This window comes from Penicillium diatomitis (assembly GCF_028827545.1).
Source record: "Penicillium diatomitis strain IBT 30728 chromosome Unknown utg000001l_segment0_segment0, whole genome shotgun sequence".
In the NCBI taxonomy this organism is placed as follows: domain Eukaryota; kingdom Fungi; phylum Ascomycota; class Eurotiomycetes; order Eurotiales; family Aspergillaceae; genus Penicillium; species Penicillium diatomitis.
The window spans coordinates 4,304,671-4,317,513 of NW_026623173.1; the positions used below are offsets into that span (position 1 = coordinate 4,304,671).

Genomic DNA, 12,843 nt, shown 5'->3' on the forward strand with positions numbered 1-12,843 from the left:
GGTCGGATTTCAGCATGTTGTGAGAGAGACGAATCTTGATCTGTGTCACCTTTGGGATTGTTTGCGTGTCGGGGAATACGTGTGACGGTCGGCAATGAGGTCTGAGGTAGATGTTGGGGTCATATGAAGAAGATGATTTCCGCGTAGGGGGCCTGGATGATTTCAACAGTTCTTGATCATCCATTTTGACTCCAGCATATCCATCTGCTCAGCCAAACCCTAGTGCACACTGCACACTGCACACTGCACAGAAGCTTCCCTTCATCACAAACATGACCATCCCCCACTACGGCGTATGGGCCTGCCAGCCTACGAGTTACACGGCTCAAACCGAAAAGCAAGACCCCAAGTCTCCTCATATCTACCTGCACTTCACAGATGATACATCTTCCACCAAGAGCCTTGAGGCTGCCATCAATGTCAAATCCATCGACAAGGACACCCGGCTTGTCTTTTGGGTGAATCGTAACTTCCAGCACCCTGTGACCGAGACCCTCTCTGCTCTCGATCTGGGATTCCACCTCACTTCTCCACCGAGTGATGCAGCCCATCAGAACGACAATTCAAACTCCCAGGGTCAGGGTCAGGACCAGAACCAACACCACAATCACAATCACAACCATGGTCATGGTCATGGTCATGGTCATGGTCATGGCTACAGCCACGGCCGGAGCAACCGAGGACAGCCCGTCCGTCGACAACAATCAACCCTGCAGGGTCTGGACTTTGTCCGCACCCAAGATCTCCTCAATCTATCGTCGGGACAAGTACTCCCCCACGACATCCCAGGCCCGAACAACGATATCCTGGACCACCTCGACCCCATTCTTACCGACGCGATCAACCAAAAGGCCACCGGTTATATCTTTGGCTCGTCTTATGGCTCGGGGATCCACGATGTGCATATGAACCAGGGCAGCCTGCCCCGGTTTGAGAATGGGATCTATGAAGATGGTGCCCTGATCTTCAAGTTTGATGATGGTCACTGGGAGGCGGTCTTCCTTGCGTTTGCCTCGCAAAAGGTACCTACTGATGACCGGGGCGAGGCGTTGTCGGATAGTAAGTCGTTGGCGGATATTTTGGGCCAGGGAAGGAATTGATCGGTGACTCAGTATGGAGAGACCGAGGACGGAATTCAACCGATTTGAAGATCTTGATGAAGCCACTGAGCTGTACCTCCAAGACTTATCATCATACTTGGATGCAAAGTTGGACATTGGATCGCATAATTCGACGAAAGCGTACATGAATCGTTTACCATCATAGTGTTTTAGTGCGTCCAACTTCTGGACACGGGAGTCCATCTATAGCTGAAGCTTGTACCGTACATTGCATCAGCAATTATCCTCGAAGCTTCCCCGATGACAGTACTACTATGATCTTCTTAGATAGATGGCTTTCAAGCTCGAAGTTGATCGACCATCAGTTTCGGCTGTTCACTTGAACGAAATACCCCAGACACGGTCCATCGGAGTTCCTCCCTGCCTCTCGCACTCCCCCGCATCAAGTCACGTGCCTTTCCACGTCGGTTACCCTCGGCGCGGAGCAGGAACACCAGTAGATAAATGCCATGCTGGGGCTCATCTACCTCGAGTAGTTAATGCCCCCCTCCTCCCCTTTCTGTCATGGCTTTTTTGTCTTCTTTGGTGGTGCGAATTACAATCCCAATTTGCTAGAGGTTCACCAGCGCTCTCCGAGGAGAAAGTCATCATGAACGTCCTACGTACAGGGGCCAATGTTCCCCGGATCTTGCGATCCAGTCAACCCCGGAGTCTTCTCCGCACGCACTTCCGCATTCAACCCGCCCCGAGCCGGGCTTTTCATGCTGGCCCCTCGCTTTGGGGAATTAAATCGCAGATTTTGAAGGATGTTGGAGAGGGTGAGTGAGCTCGAGGCTTTTTATTTTTCTCACTTTATTCCACTTTGTTCTATGCACTTCTTGGGTTTTGGCAATTGCTCGGACGATCTTTCTGAATTGACGATCTCTCCCCATCTAGGTATTACTGAGGTCCAGATCATTCAATGGTATGTGGAAGAGGGGGCCCATATTGAAGAGTGGAAGCCGCTTTGTCAATACCAGTCGGATAAAGCTGTCGACGATGTGAGTATCAGTCTTGGAATGCCCTTTATTTTGGGACGGGGATGGCCGCTAAAATCAAACGTACGAGTCCAGATCACGTCACGATATGCGGGTGTGATCAAAAAACTTCATTTTGAAGCGGATGACACGGTGCCAACAGGCAGGGTAAGTAAATGAAAAAAAAAAAAAAAAAGTAGCCTTTCATCACTCCTGGTCTTCCAAGAGCTCATTTGAATTTTCTCCCTCAGGCCTTGTGCGATATCGAAGTCGAGGACGGGCAATATCCCGATGACCATGCTGCCCACGAGCCAGCACCGGAGGCCGAGAGTGCGCCTGCAGTGACAACTCCAGAGGTTGAAGCACTGTCACCCGTGCAGGCTGCAGAGACCTCACCTCTAGATCCTCAACTTCCAATCACCGAAGAGCCTGCGCAGATTCCCAAATCGAAGCACGCATCTCTTGCGACTCCAGCTGTGCGAGGTCTCTTGAAAACGCACAACGTGGATATCCTGGAGATTACCGGCACCGGCAAGGAAGGACGAGTTCTCAAGGAGGACGTTCTCAAACATATCGAGACACGAGACACATCCCCATCACAACAAGCCCTCGCCCACAGCACCACGACAACAACAACCATGACCACCAATTCCACCGTCGACACCCGACAGATCGAGTCCGCCGTCCCTCTCACCCCCATCCAATCCGCCATGTTCAAAACCATGACCAAATCCCTCACCATCCCCCACCTCCTGTACACGGACGAGCTCAAGATCAACGACATTTCCACCATCCGCAAAAGGCTCCTCGCCGACTCTCGCGATCCCAAAAAGCTCACTTTCCTCCCCTTCGTCGTCAAGGCCGTCTCCCTCGCCCTCACCCAATACCCCATTCTCAACGCCCGCATCGACACCACCACCGACCCCAATAAACCCAAACTCATCATGCGCGAGAGACACAACATCGGCATCGCAATGGACACCCCACGAGGCCTCATCGTACCCAACATCAAAGACGTCGCCAACCGGTCCATCCTCGACATTGCCGCCGAAATTGCCCGGCTGAGCGCCCTGGGACGAGAAGGTAGATTGGGCCCGGCCGATCTGAACGGCGGCACTATTACCGTGTCGAATATTGGGAATATTGGCGGGACGTACGTTGCGCCGGTGATTGTTCCGTCCGAGGTGGCTATCTTGGGTGTGGGGAGGACGAGGACGGTCCCGGTCTTTGATGAGAAGGGGGAGGTGACACGTGGAGATATGGTGAACTTCAGTTGGAGTGCGGATCATCGAGTGATTGATGGGGCGACGATGGCGCGCATGGGCAACCGGGTGCGTGAATTGATCGAATCGCCGGAGCTGATGCTTTTGAATTTGCGATGAGGCAGAGAATAGAATTTAGAATGTGGAATGTCACAAAGGCCCTGTGACGGTGATGAAGAAGCTTTGAGGAGTCAGCGACTTCCTTGACGTGTAGCTTTCTCTCCTACATGAGTTTCTCCCTCACATTCCAGTCCTTTCCAGTTGCAGTACCCGGCTCGTCATGCATAGATGTAAGCACGGAAAGAGTGCCATTGTATACTCCATCGAGTTTACTGATACTTGGTAGTTGATAAATATGATGTGGATTGCATTTGTCCCGACGATCGGGGTATCAAGAGATGACAACCTCCGCGAGAAGATAATCATTCAAAAGTCATAGACAACATGCAAGCCATGGAGAGTCCCAAAAGGGGACCCTGAAACTTAAAACGCCTCTGGTAGTAGCCACAAACACAAGAAGAACCAACAAAAAAAAGAAAACAAATGTAATGCGTGACATAGCAAAAGAAAAAGAAAACAATTCATCTTGAACACCTGAAGATTAAACCTGCCAAGTAGATGATCAAACAATGTATGGAAGAAAGGACGGGAAACTCCTGTTCAGAGACACCAAGCGGAGGAAACAGGTTTTCCTCGCATGCAGAAAGTAGACTCAAAGGACAGTGTCAGAATGAGGGCTTCGTAAGTACTCATTCGAGGTTCACAGGTATTCCGAGAGCTTTTTTGTCACGACGTCAATCACCTCTTGCTGGACCACATCCGGTGGCCCTTCAACGTTGATCGTGATGGCGTCCCATTCCTGCTCGGGCTCCTCGAGCGTCTGCATCTGAGATCGGACCATGTCACTCTTCATGTAGTGCGACTTGCGCTGGCTGACCCGCTGCATGAGAACCTCCTCGCTGAGCTTGAGATAGACAAAGTGGATCAGCACGGACGGAGACCCATAAGCGGCGACCCGCATGACGTCGCGGTACTTCTGCTTCAGCGCCGAGCAGGCGACCACCACGCCGGCGGGAGGGTGGAAGTTGTTGGCCTCCGATGGAGAGAGAGCTTCAATGGCGGCGTTGCGCAGAGAAATCAGCCAGTCCCAGCGATCTTCATCGGTGAGAGGGATACCATTCCCCATCTTTTCCTTGTTGGATTTAGGGTGATACTATTAAGGAAGGTAAGGCACATTCCTGAGTCAGCCATTCGAGCTTGCACATCTTGGGTCTCTTCACGCGCCGTCTCTTGCAGAAGGAAACTTACATCGTCGCCCTCGAGGAAAGGGACTCCCAATTCTTTTCGCAGACCGTTTCCCACGGTGCTCTTTCCGCATCCTGCCGGGCCCGTGACCACCCAGATGTGCTGGACATGGGTAGGTTTTGGTTGCGTCTCACGGATCGAGGTCGAAGGGTTGGAGGACGAGCCGGGAGTGGTTTCAAAATTGGGCATGCTGTGGCCCTTGCCTACTGAGACTGCAGGCGAATCTACTCTGGTAGAAGCGTGCGGAGGCTGAGGACGTTCACCGGCGGAGAGCATGATTGAATGTTCGGGCTTCCGTGTCACCCAGAGTCACTTGTTGTCGTATAAAGAGACGGCAATCGACCGTTGATTTCTTTTGTTGGTTGCGAGGACGGTGTTGGATCCAGGGAATGTCGGCGACAGAGCCGAATAAATGACGAAATGATGCGGTGATTTGGGCGAGTGGACAGGATAGGGGAGCGTCTCGAATTGGGTAGACCTTATTTTCTTCTTCGGGGGAGGTGCTTGGTATATACCACGAGGCTAGCCTTGTCCTTGTCGGTTGATGGGACGCTTTACGTGGATGAGGGATGTTCTTGGCTCTGGAGGGATTTGAAGACCAGGTTCAGGCACGAAGGCGATGGAGACCCGGCAAGGAGGAGAGGGAAAGAAAAACGAACAATGTTGAACTGTGAGAAGGAATTTGGGCCCATCCTTTTTTTTTTAAACGGACTGATCACACTCTCCTTCCGGCTCTTGGGAAATTGGGCGCATCCGACCAAAGCAGAAGCCGAGTGGGGGAACCGACCGACAGCCTGGAGAAGAGGGCGGCTGATTGGGTGATGCAGGGTCCTTCTCAATACCCGAGTGGAGGAGATGTGCACGCGGCGAGTGGGATGGCTTTGGCTGGGGTTCAAAAGTGGTTGTGATGCAAGTCGCGGAGGATCGCGGGGACGAGATCACTCAACACCGTTGGAGAGGAGACCGGCGAGAGTGGTTGGCCTCTGACCAGGCGGAGTAAGCCACAGCTATTGAGGATGCGCTCTGAGTTCCCTCACGATTGTGTCGAGATGAATGATTGTGCAAGCGGCCACATGATGTCACCTGCTATGACTTCAGCCTGATGCTGTATCCAAATACGGTATTGGCTGTGTATTAAACTACCCCCACGCTAGGGGTTCGGTCTACCGATTGGTGTTCAATTGCCGCCCCCGGATATTGATGACCGTACAGAACGTGAGCAAGATCAACTCGCTCCGTACAGTTACTCACGGGACTACAGCACCGAGTCAATGAATAGGACTTAGTGCTCACTACTCACTGAGTACTGACTACCTTCACAATGGAAGGTTTGGAAATAAGGACCTTTGCAGAGCAAGTGCGTGGACACGAACGTTGACCAAGCATTGAATTGATCTGGGCTTTGGCCCGCTTCGGGCAAACCGGATAAACTCTGGGATCCTAGTGTACAGGGTTGAGAGTGTGATTGACAGGATAATGGGAATGAAATGCTACGCGATCAGAGTGCCTCGGAGTTGCGCTCCTAGTAGTGCTGGGTCCAGACGCCTTTCGGGTGTCTGTCAGTGTCTAGTCGATGGTTTCTAGGACCAGACTATTGCAAATACTCAATACCTATCTCAGACTTTCCCTCTTCAAACGTTGAAGATTTGAGTCACTCGTGCACTTCGGCAGGTTGAACGAAGGCTCACAACCATAAGTCGAAACACGGAGTGTGCTACTACTGATGTACTCCAAGGTCTATAGTGCCCATTCTACTCTCACGGGAGTTGCATTGCAATGGTACCCACTAGCTAGTACCTACTAGCTAGTAGCTAGTGTAGCGCTGTACTGCGCTTGTTGCTCGAGAATTATGTGCTTTCGTGGCCCCAAGTTCCACCCCACACATGCACATTGCAGTCTGAAATGCCCAATGACCATGACACATACCACATCCACCCTTTCAAGTGATCGATCCGCAATCGCCGAGAATCCGGGGGAACCTCTAGCGCATGAGGTCTTGCGTCGCGACCAGAGAAACCAAGCTCATTAACGTCAAATAGCCGACATGTTCTAACTTCTGGATACTTCGGAAAAGATGATCCGATGCGCCCGGATCCACTCCAGCTTGACTCGAGACGGACTGTTGGAGATTACTAGTCGCATCACTATCCTCTCCAGACCAAGTTGATTGAGTGTTACGACTTTGGCAATTGCAGACGAGCAATCGTTCTAGACGGCATAGATTGGAGCCTTGGGGCTCGGAGCCAGTATGCAGGCGACTTTCCATCGGCCTCATGCTCCTCTCAGTCAGTCAGTTTTCAGTCTTTTTCGGTCGATATCAGTTTCAGGAAAAAAAGCCCCACAATCTATTGGACAGCTCAATTCTAAAGAGTTGTCCGAGTAAGTGAGTGAGAAATACGCTATAGTACTGGACTCGTGGTCAAGTATTCGTTTTCTTGAATGAATGTCAAGCGAACTGCGTCCATGTTTGTGTGGCATGTGATACTGCTGACTCACCGCAGTCCATAGCCTAGATTGAATCTCTCCCCCGTAGCAATCTCACACCTCATCCCTCTCACACATGGTGATGCTGCACCTACTGTAGCCACCTCCCAACGGTGAATCCCAACGGTGAATAATCCTACCTTGTGGAATGGGATACCTCTTGTACTTCAACTCAACAGCTAAACACTTCGGGTCACTAAATAGTCCCTGTTAGTTCTGTACTCTGCACCTTGTAGGTCGGTAAGTCTAGGTTGTAGCGTTGTACTACTGAATCAATCAGGTCCAGCCGCCGGCGGGTGCCTGCGGGCTCTTACATAATCAGCCAGATCGGGGCGGCGTCACGGGCGGGCAGCAGTGAGCAGCGGGCACCCGCTTGACGTTGCGAGCATCATCGCGAGCTCCCGCATCTCCGAATCGCCAATCCCTCCAGTCCAACAATGGCGGCCCTCTTCTTCTCCACCCCCGTCGACATCGACGTCGTCCTAGAGGATCTGGACGAGCGCCAGACCGTCGATGTCAAGCTTGACAAGGGTCGCCGTGAACGCGTCCCTCTGTACATGGACGGAGAGTCGGTCAAGGGTGCAGTGACCATTCGACCCAAAGATGGCAAGAGATTAGAGCATACCGGCATCAAGGTGCAATTCATTGGTTCAATTGGCAAGTCTTTTTGATAACAGCTCATTCACTTCCATCTCGGTATAGGTGATGGACCGCTAACATGTCCTCCACTCTTCAGAGATGTTCTACGACCGAGGCAACCATTACGAGTTCCTGTCGCTCGTCCAGGAATTGGCTGCTCCCGGCGAGCTGTTACACCCCCAGACCTTCCCCTTCAACTTCAAAAATGTCGAGAAGCAGTACGAATCATACAACGGGATCAATGTGAAACTGCGCTACTTTGTGCGCGTCACGGTCTCCCGGCGCATGGCCGACGTCATTCGCGAGAAGGACCTCTGGGTGTATTCGTACCGCATGCCACCCGAGACCAACAGCCCAATCAAGATGGATGTGGGTATTGAGGACTGCTTACATATCGAGTTCGAGTACTCCAAATCCAAGTACCACCTCAAGGATGTCATTGTCGGCCGGATCTACTTCCTGCTCGTGCGCCTCAAGATCAAGCACATGGAGCTCTCCATCATTCGACGGGAAACCACTGGTTCTCCCCCAAATCAATACAACGAAAGCGAAACACTCGTACGGTTCGAGGTACGTAATCATCATATGTCCACACGGCACCTGCTGCCCCCGGATGGAATCTGTGCGGATACGGGTCAGATGCTAAGATACTACGGCGGCTAATGCAACTCTCAGATCATGGACGGATCTCCTTCAAGAGGTAAGCGACCAGTCGCTTCAGCCAGCCGTGCTTGAGAAATAGAACAGCATCCGCCATCACCCAGGATCTGGCTTGGATGTCGAAGCTTCTGGTGCCGAGTGCTGATCATCGATAGGTGAAACCATTCCCATCCGTCTCTTCCTTGGCGGATTCGACCTTACACCCACTTTCCGCGACGTCAACAAGAAGTACTCAACACGGTACTATCTGAGCCTGGTTCTTATCGACGAAGGTACGTCATCTTCCTGCCTCTACAGTCCCGATTCAAGCCCCTCTTGAACTACCGGTCGCCCTTCACTGTCGCATACTCTCTCCAATGCTTGGTATCCAATTCGGCCACAGCTTGTAGTCCCGCAAGGTATTGGCTTCGATACCATCTGTCTTGAATTGGAGAACTCTTATCCTTGACGGGGAGTCCTGTCCGCACCCTACAATCTTTTCCATTCCGTTCCTATTCACGTTCCGACTGCAGAGAATCTTGGCTAGCCTGGCGCACGCGAATTCGCTGACTGATCATATACATATACAGATGCCCGGCGCTATTTCAAGCAATCCGAAATTGCGCTCTTCCGTCAGGCCCCTGAGATCGCCGCCACCCCGCAGATCGCTCAACAACAGCAAATCCAGCAGCAGGTGCTCCTGCAGCAACAGCAAGCAGTCCTACCGCCGGGATCCGCCACTGCGGGCCCGGGACGTGAGATCTCATCTGCTGCCTCTCGAGAAAACAACGTTCCGGCAGCTGTCTCGGCTCCTGCAGCGTGAACTTGACCTCAAGGTTTGGAAGCACTCTGCATCAAATCACACGTTCAGTCCGGGTGTAGACACGCGAGGAAATGACCGTTCGCGCTCATCTTTGCCCTGGCCTGCCTCACTCTATACCCACCTTAGTCTTCGTCTCCCACGTTCCATGACCTCTTCACCCTCCAAGGCTCTTCCTCTCTGTATTGTTTGGTGCCGACTTTCTTCGGCTCCTCCCACCGTTATGCCACGATACCATCCTGTAGCCTACTTACTACTCATGTCAATCTGTTTCTCGATCATATGCCGATCTCGCGCGCTGACTTGGGACATCAATGTGAACAAGACCACCTTCAAATCATTTACAGTGCCCTCGCTGGCTCATGAACGGAAGTGGATGTCCTCCCTCCCAATTCACCAAAGACTTTCTCATGTAGTATGCGAATTTGCTCGATCGCGAGCGGCGGAATTCTTTGTAAGTAGTACACTTAGAATTCATCCAATTTTGATCAGCCTAAGGGACAGCTCAATTGAAAAGCCCTGTGTATCTATAAAAGGTTCCCAAACAACGATCTACAAAAGGAGTAATTATCCACTGACAGTATACCCTCTCTTTTTTCTGCCCCTATCCTCTCCCTCTCAGATTGACAATGATCCCAAGCTGCATGGTCATTCGAAATGACCAAGTTCCTGTAGCACCACACTGAGGGCCTGCAGGACCCTCCCATCATCTCGTTCCTTGCCAGCAACACGAACGGCTTTCACGACAAGCGGAAACATCCATTCCAAATGCTTACGATAATGACGGCCAGAAGCGGACTCCTCCTTTGACGAGAATGTCTTGATGCACGTCGAGTCCGGGATTGCAGAGGGTTCGCTATGCAGATGTTCCAGACTGTCGAGGAGATGCAAGAGTTCCTTGCGAGCTGGGGTAGGTTGGGGCATCAGGCCGCGGAGGGGCTGATCAGCGATGAAGCTCTTGAGGGAGATTGCGCAACGCAGGAGAAGATAAGGCGCGGTGGAGCACGCCATTAGTGTACGTTGGCTAAAGGTTGGGGTATCGGAACCTGAAGTCGCCGCCAGCTCGAAGAGGGAGTCGATCAGTACGTACGCCATCTGTGGTCGAAGCGTGGGGGGCGGATCAAAGGTTCGTCCCGGCCGGATGGTGTAGAAGTCCCGCAGGGGATCTTGCTCGATGGAGGTCAAAGGCATGTCTAGACGTTGGGGCGCGTAGATGAATGAGGAATGGAAGAGTGCAAGGGCGAAGCTCTGACGCACGGTATCCGGAACAATTGCAGCGCCAAGAGAGGGCAAAATCAGACATTTGAGACGAGTGAAGGCGGCAATGTCGAACTCTTCGTCGGCGGCGATTCGAGAATGCGGGAGCTGCTGGGTTTGATATCCGTGTGCTGACACCATGCCATGAGCAATGTTCACCACACAGCGCCAAAACCGTGCAATATCCGCTCTTTTGGCGCTGTCGTACTGCTTTTCCACGTAAGGAACTGCAACTTCAAGAACTTTGAGCGTTGCCGTAGAGGCTTTCTGCCACATATAGGGGTCGCGGTCTTTTCCTTTCCAGATGTACTTCTGCAGGATCAGCGCACCAAATCGTTCAAGAATCAAGGCCAAAGCGTCATTCGAAAGGATATCTTGCTTGATACCGAATTCTGCAATGTACCAGCTGATCAGGTCAATAAGGGTCTTTGAGAATGCAACAAACCCTGGCTTCCGCGAGTCACTGCTGGGGTTCCATTTACTCAAAGGTGAGTCTGACAGATCAGCCAAGCATGACAGGATGGCAGCCTGTGAATTCTCTTTTTCCATGCAAAGCGTCCTCAAGCAGCCGATCACCAAAGCTTGCACTGCAGAGCAACGCTCTGTATCCGGAGAGTACGGCGGATAAATCGAATTCCATACCAGTAGGCGCAGATGCTCAAGGATCGTATCAATATGTTCTGCGTCCAGGTGACTTTTGTGCAAATGGTATAACTGCTGAAGGGTCTGCATGTACGCCAGGGCAGCATCTTGGTTCGACCGATTTTGGTCAACGGGGTTCTCCTCTCGCATCGGATGGCCGTTGGCCCACAAAGTCCATACGCAGTGGCAGGCTTCTTTGCTCAATTCCCCGGATGAGTTGCACTGGGTCAAGATCGAAGAAACACTAGCAAAAGTGGCCTCACTGAGTTCTAAAAGGCGCATGTCGACTAGTTTCTGAAGGAAGTCGAAAAGTCTCTTCCAAGATTGAAGGAAGTCCTCGTCGCTCACTATCACATTCAAGAAGTTGGCAACCAGGCTAGAGACGCCTTTAATCACGAGTACAGTAGTCTCGATCCATGGCTTGAGCTCGTTTTCAGGGCCTTGCTTCTTCCGGACCTTTTCCAGGACATCTGAGAGATTCCCAACCATGGAAAACAGTACTCGATTCAGACACAATCGCCACGCTTTTGAAGAGAGCTGTTGGCCATATGCATCGAAAATCCTCAGCAAAGTATGGACTGCGCTATTCCGGATCTCTGACCTTGAATCAGAGGCAATGTCCACGATACGGAGTAGCAACAGGAGCCATAGACAATGACTGGATACTGATAAGTCCTCGCTGCAAGAAAGTGCCTCAAGATCATCTTCGCGAACAGAAGCATCGACATAAGCGCCAACGGAGAACTTGTCCATTCTCCCTCGCAAGAAGTCCGAGACGTTCCAGAAGAAAGTAGTTGTTGTCAATGAGATGTTGAAATCCTGCGTCTGGGACGCAAAGTCATTGAGTGACTGTACAAGCGCCAGAAGACAAGGCGCTGGTAGAAGCGAGACAAAGTCAGACGCAATCAGATGTAAAGACTTGTAGGCTGCACGGACAAGTCGTGGACCCCCCGGATGTGCTGGATGCCTACGCTCGGAAGACGAGCCTTGTGTGACACTCTCGGCTTCACTCGTCACTCCGAACACTCCAGAGATCAGATCGAACACAAGACTCCATCCATCTGTGAGCGTCTCTGCATACTGCTCCAGAATGGCGTGCAAGGTATCCAGGCTCTGCTCGTGGATCTCAATAACGGTAACAGGGACCGACTTTGCATGCACTTCGTCGGACACGTAGAGTCTCGCGATATGTTCCTTCAAGGTCTGCAAGTTCCTTGTCTGTATTCTGTTCCAGGTCTCATCATCACCCAACCGCGCTGGTTTCATGGTGAGAAAGATAAGAGAATTAAGGTTGTTACAGGCCTGCAGACGAAGGCTCGTATCAATAGATTGGTTCGCACTAGCCGCAGTCAAACTCTCACTGAAAAGCTGCCATGCCTCCAGATTCTCCTTGTCAAGTGACGAAAGCCGCTCTAAGTTTGCACGGGCTATTTCGTTGCCTTTATCCAGCACGAACTTCAACTCTTCATCTTGCATCCTTGATTTTCCGACAATTAGCGACACGCGGCGATTATTGTGATGCATTCTCCCGGCTTGCTGCGAGTTCTGCGGCGCGATTGGCGACTTTAGCTCCTCAGTTAGTTCTTCCGGCGTGGCCTTCCGCTCGGTAAAGGCAGACACGTTCAACAGCGCGAGCAAGATCTCTTGGAAAGAATTGCTTGGATAATCGCTTGTACTTTCAAACATTTTCGCGGAGGCTGACTGCACCGCGATCACCT

At 51.7% G+C, this 12,843-nt stretch overlaps 5 protein-coding genes across 5 annotated transcripts; 3 read left to right on the top strand and 2 right to left on the bottom strand.

Annotated features, from left to right (window-relative positions):
- Nucleotides 1-272: 272 nt before the first annotated feature.
- On the top strand, nt 273-1,100 carry N7539_001263 (uncharacterized protein; the record flags this gene model as incomplete). The annotated part of the gene is made up of 1 exon (XM_056930867.1): nt 273-1,100. The coding sequence occupies one exon, from the start codon at nt 273-275 to the stop codon at nt 1,098-1,100; it is 828 nt and encodes a 275-aa protein (XP_056795160.1).
- Nucleotides 1,101-1,710: 610 nt separating this feature from the next.
- N7539_001264 (uncharacterized protein) lies at nt 1,711-3,459 on the top strand (the record flags this gene model as incomplete). The annotated part of the gene is made up of 4 exons (XM_056930868.1): nt 1,711-1,869; nt 2,009-2,101; nt 2,174-2,245; nt 2,329-3,459. The coding sequence occupies 4 exons, from the start codon at nt 1,711-1,713 to the stop codon at nt 3,457-3,459; spliced, it is 1,455 nt and encodes a 484-aa protein (XP_056795161.1).
- A 640-nt stretch (nt 3,460-4,099) lies between these two features.
- Nucleotides 4,100-4,920, bottom strand: N7539_001265 (gluconokinase; the record flags this gene model as incomplete). Its single annotated transcript, XM_056930869.1, has 2 exons — nt 4,100-4,552; nt 4,648-4,920. 2 exons carry the CDS (start codon nt 4,918-4,920, stop codon nt 4,100-4,102), a joined length of 726 nt encoding a protein of 241 aa, XP_056795162.1.
- A 2,645-nt stretch (nt 4,921-7,565) lies between these two features.
- Nucleotides 7,566-9,229, top strand: N7539_001266 (vacuolar protein sorting-associated protein 26; the record flags this gene model as incomplete). The annotated part of the gene is made up of 5 exons (XM_056930870.1): nt 7,566-7,776; nt 7,865-8,337; nt 8,443-8,467; nt 8,583-8,699; nt 8,997-9,229. 5 exons carry the CDS (start codon nt 7,566-7,568, stop codon nt 9,227-9,229), a joined length of 1,059 nt encoding a protein of 352 aa, XP_056795163.1.
- A 645-nt stretch (nt 9,230-9,874) lies between these two features.
- On the bottom strand, nt 9,875-12,811 carry N7539_001267 (uncharacterized protein; the record flags this gene model as incomplete). Its single annotated transcript, XM_056930871.1, has 1 exon — nt 9,875-12,811. The coding sequence occupies one exon, from the start codon at nt 12,809-12,811 to the stop codon at nt 9,875-9,877; it is 2,937 nt and encodes a 978-aa protein (XP_056795164.1).
- Nucleotides 12,812-12,843: the final 32 nt, after the last annotated feature.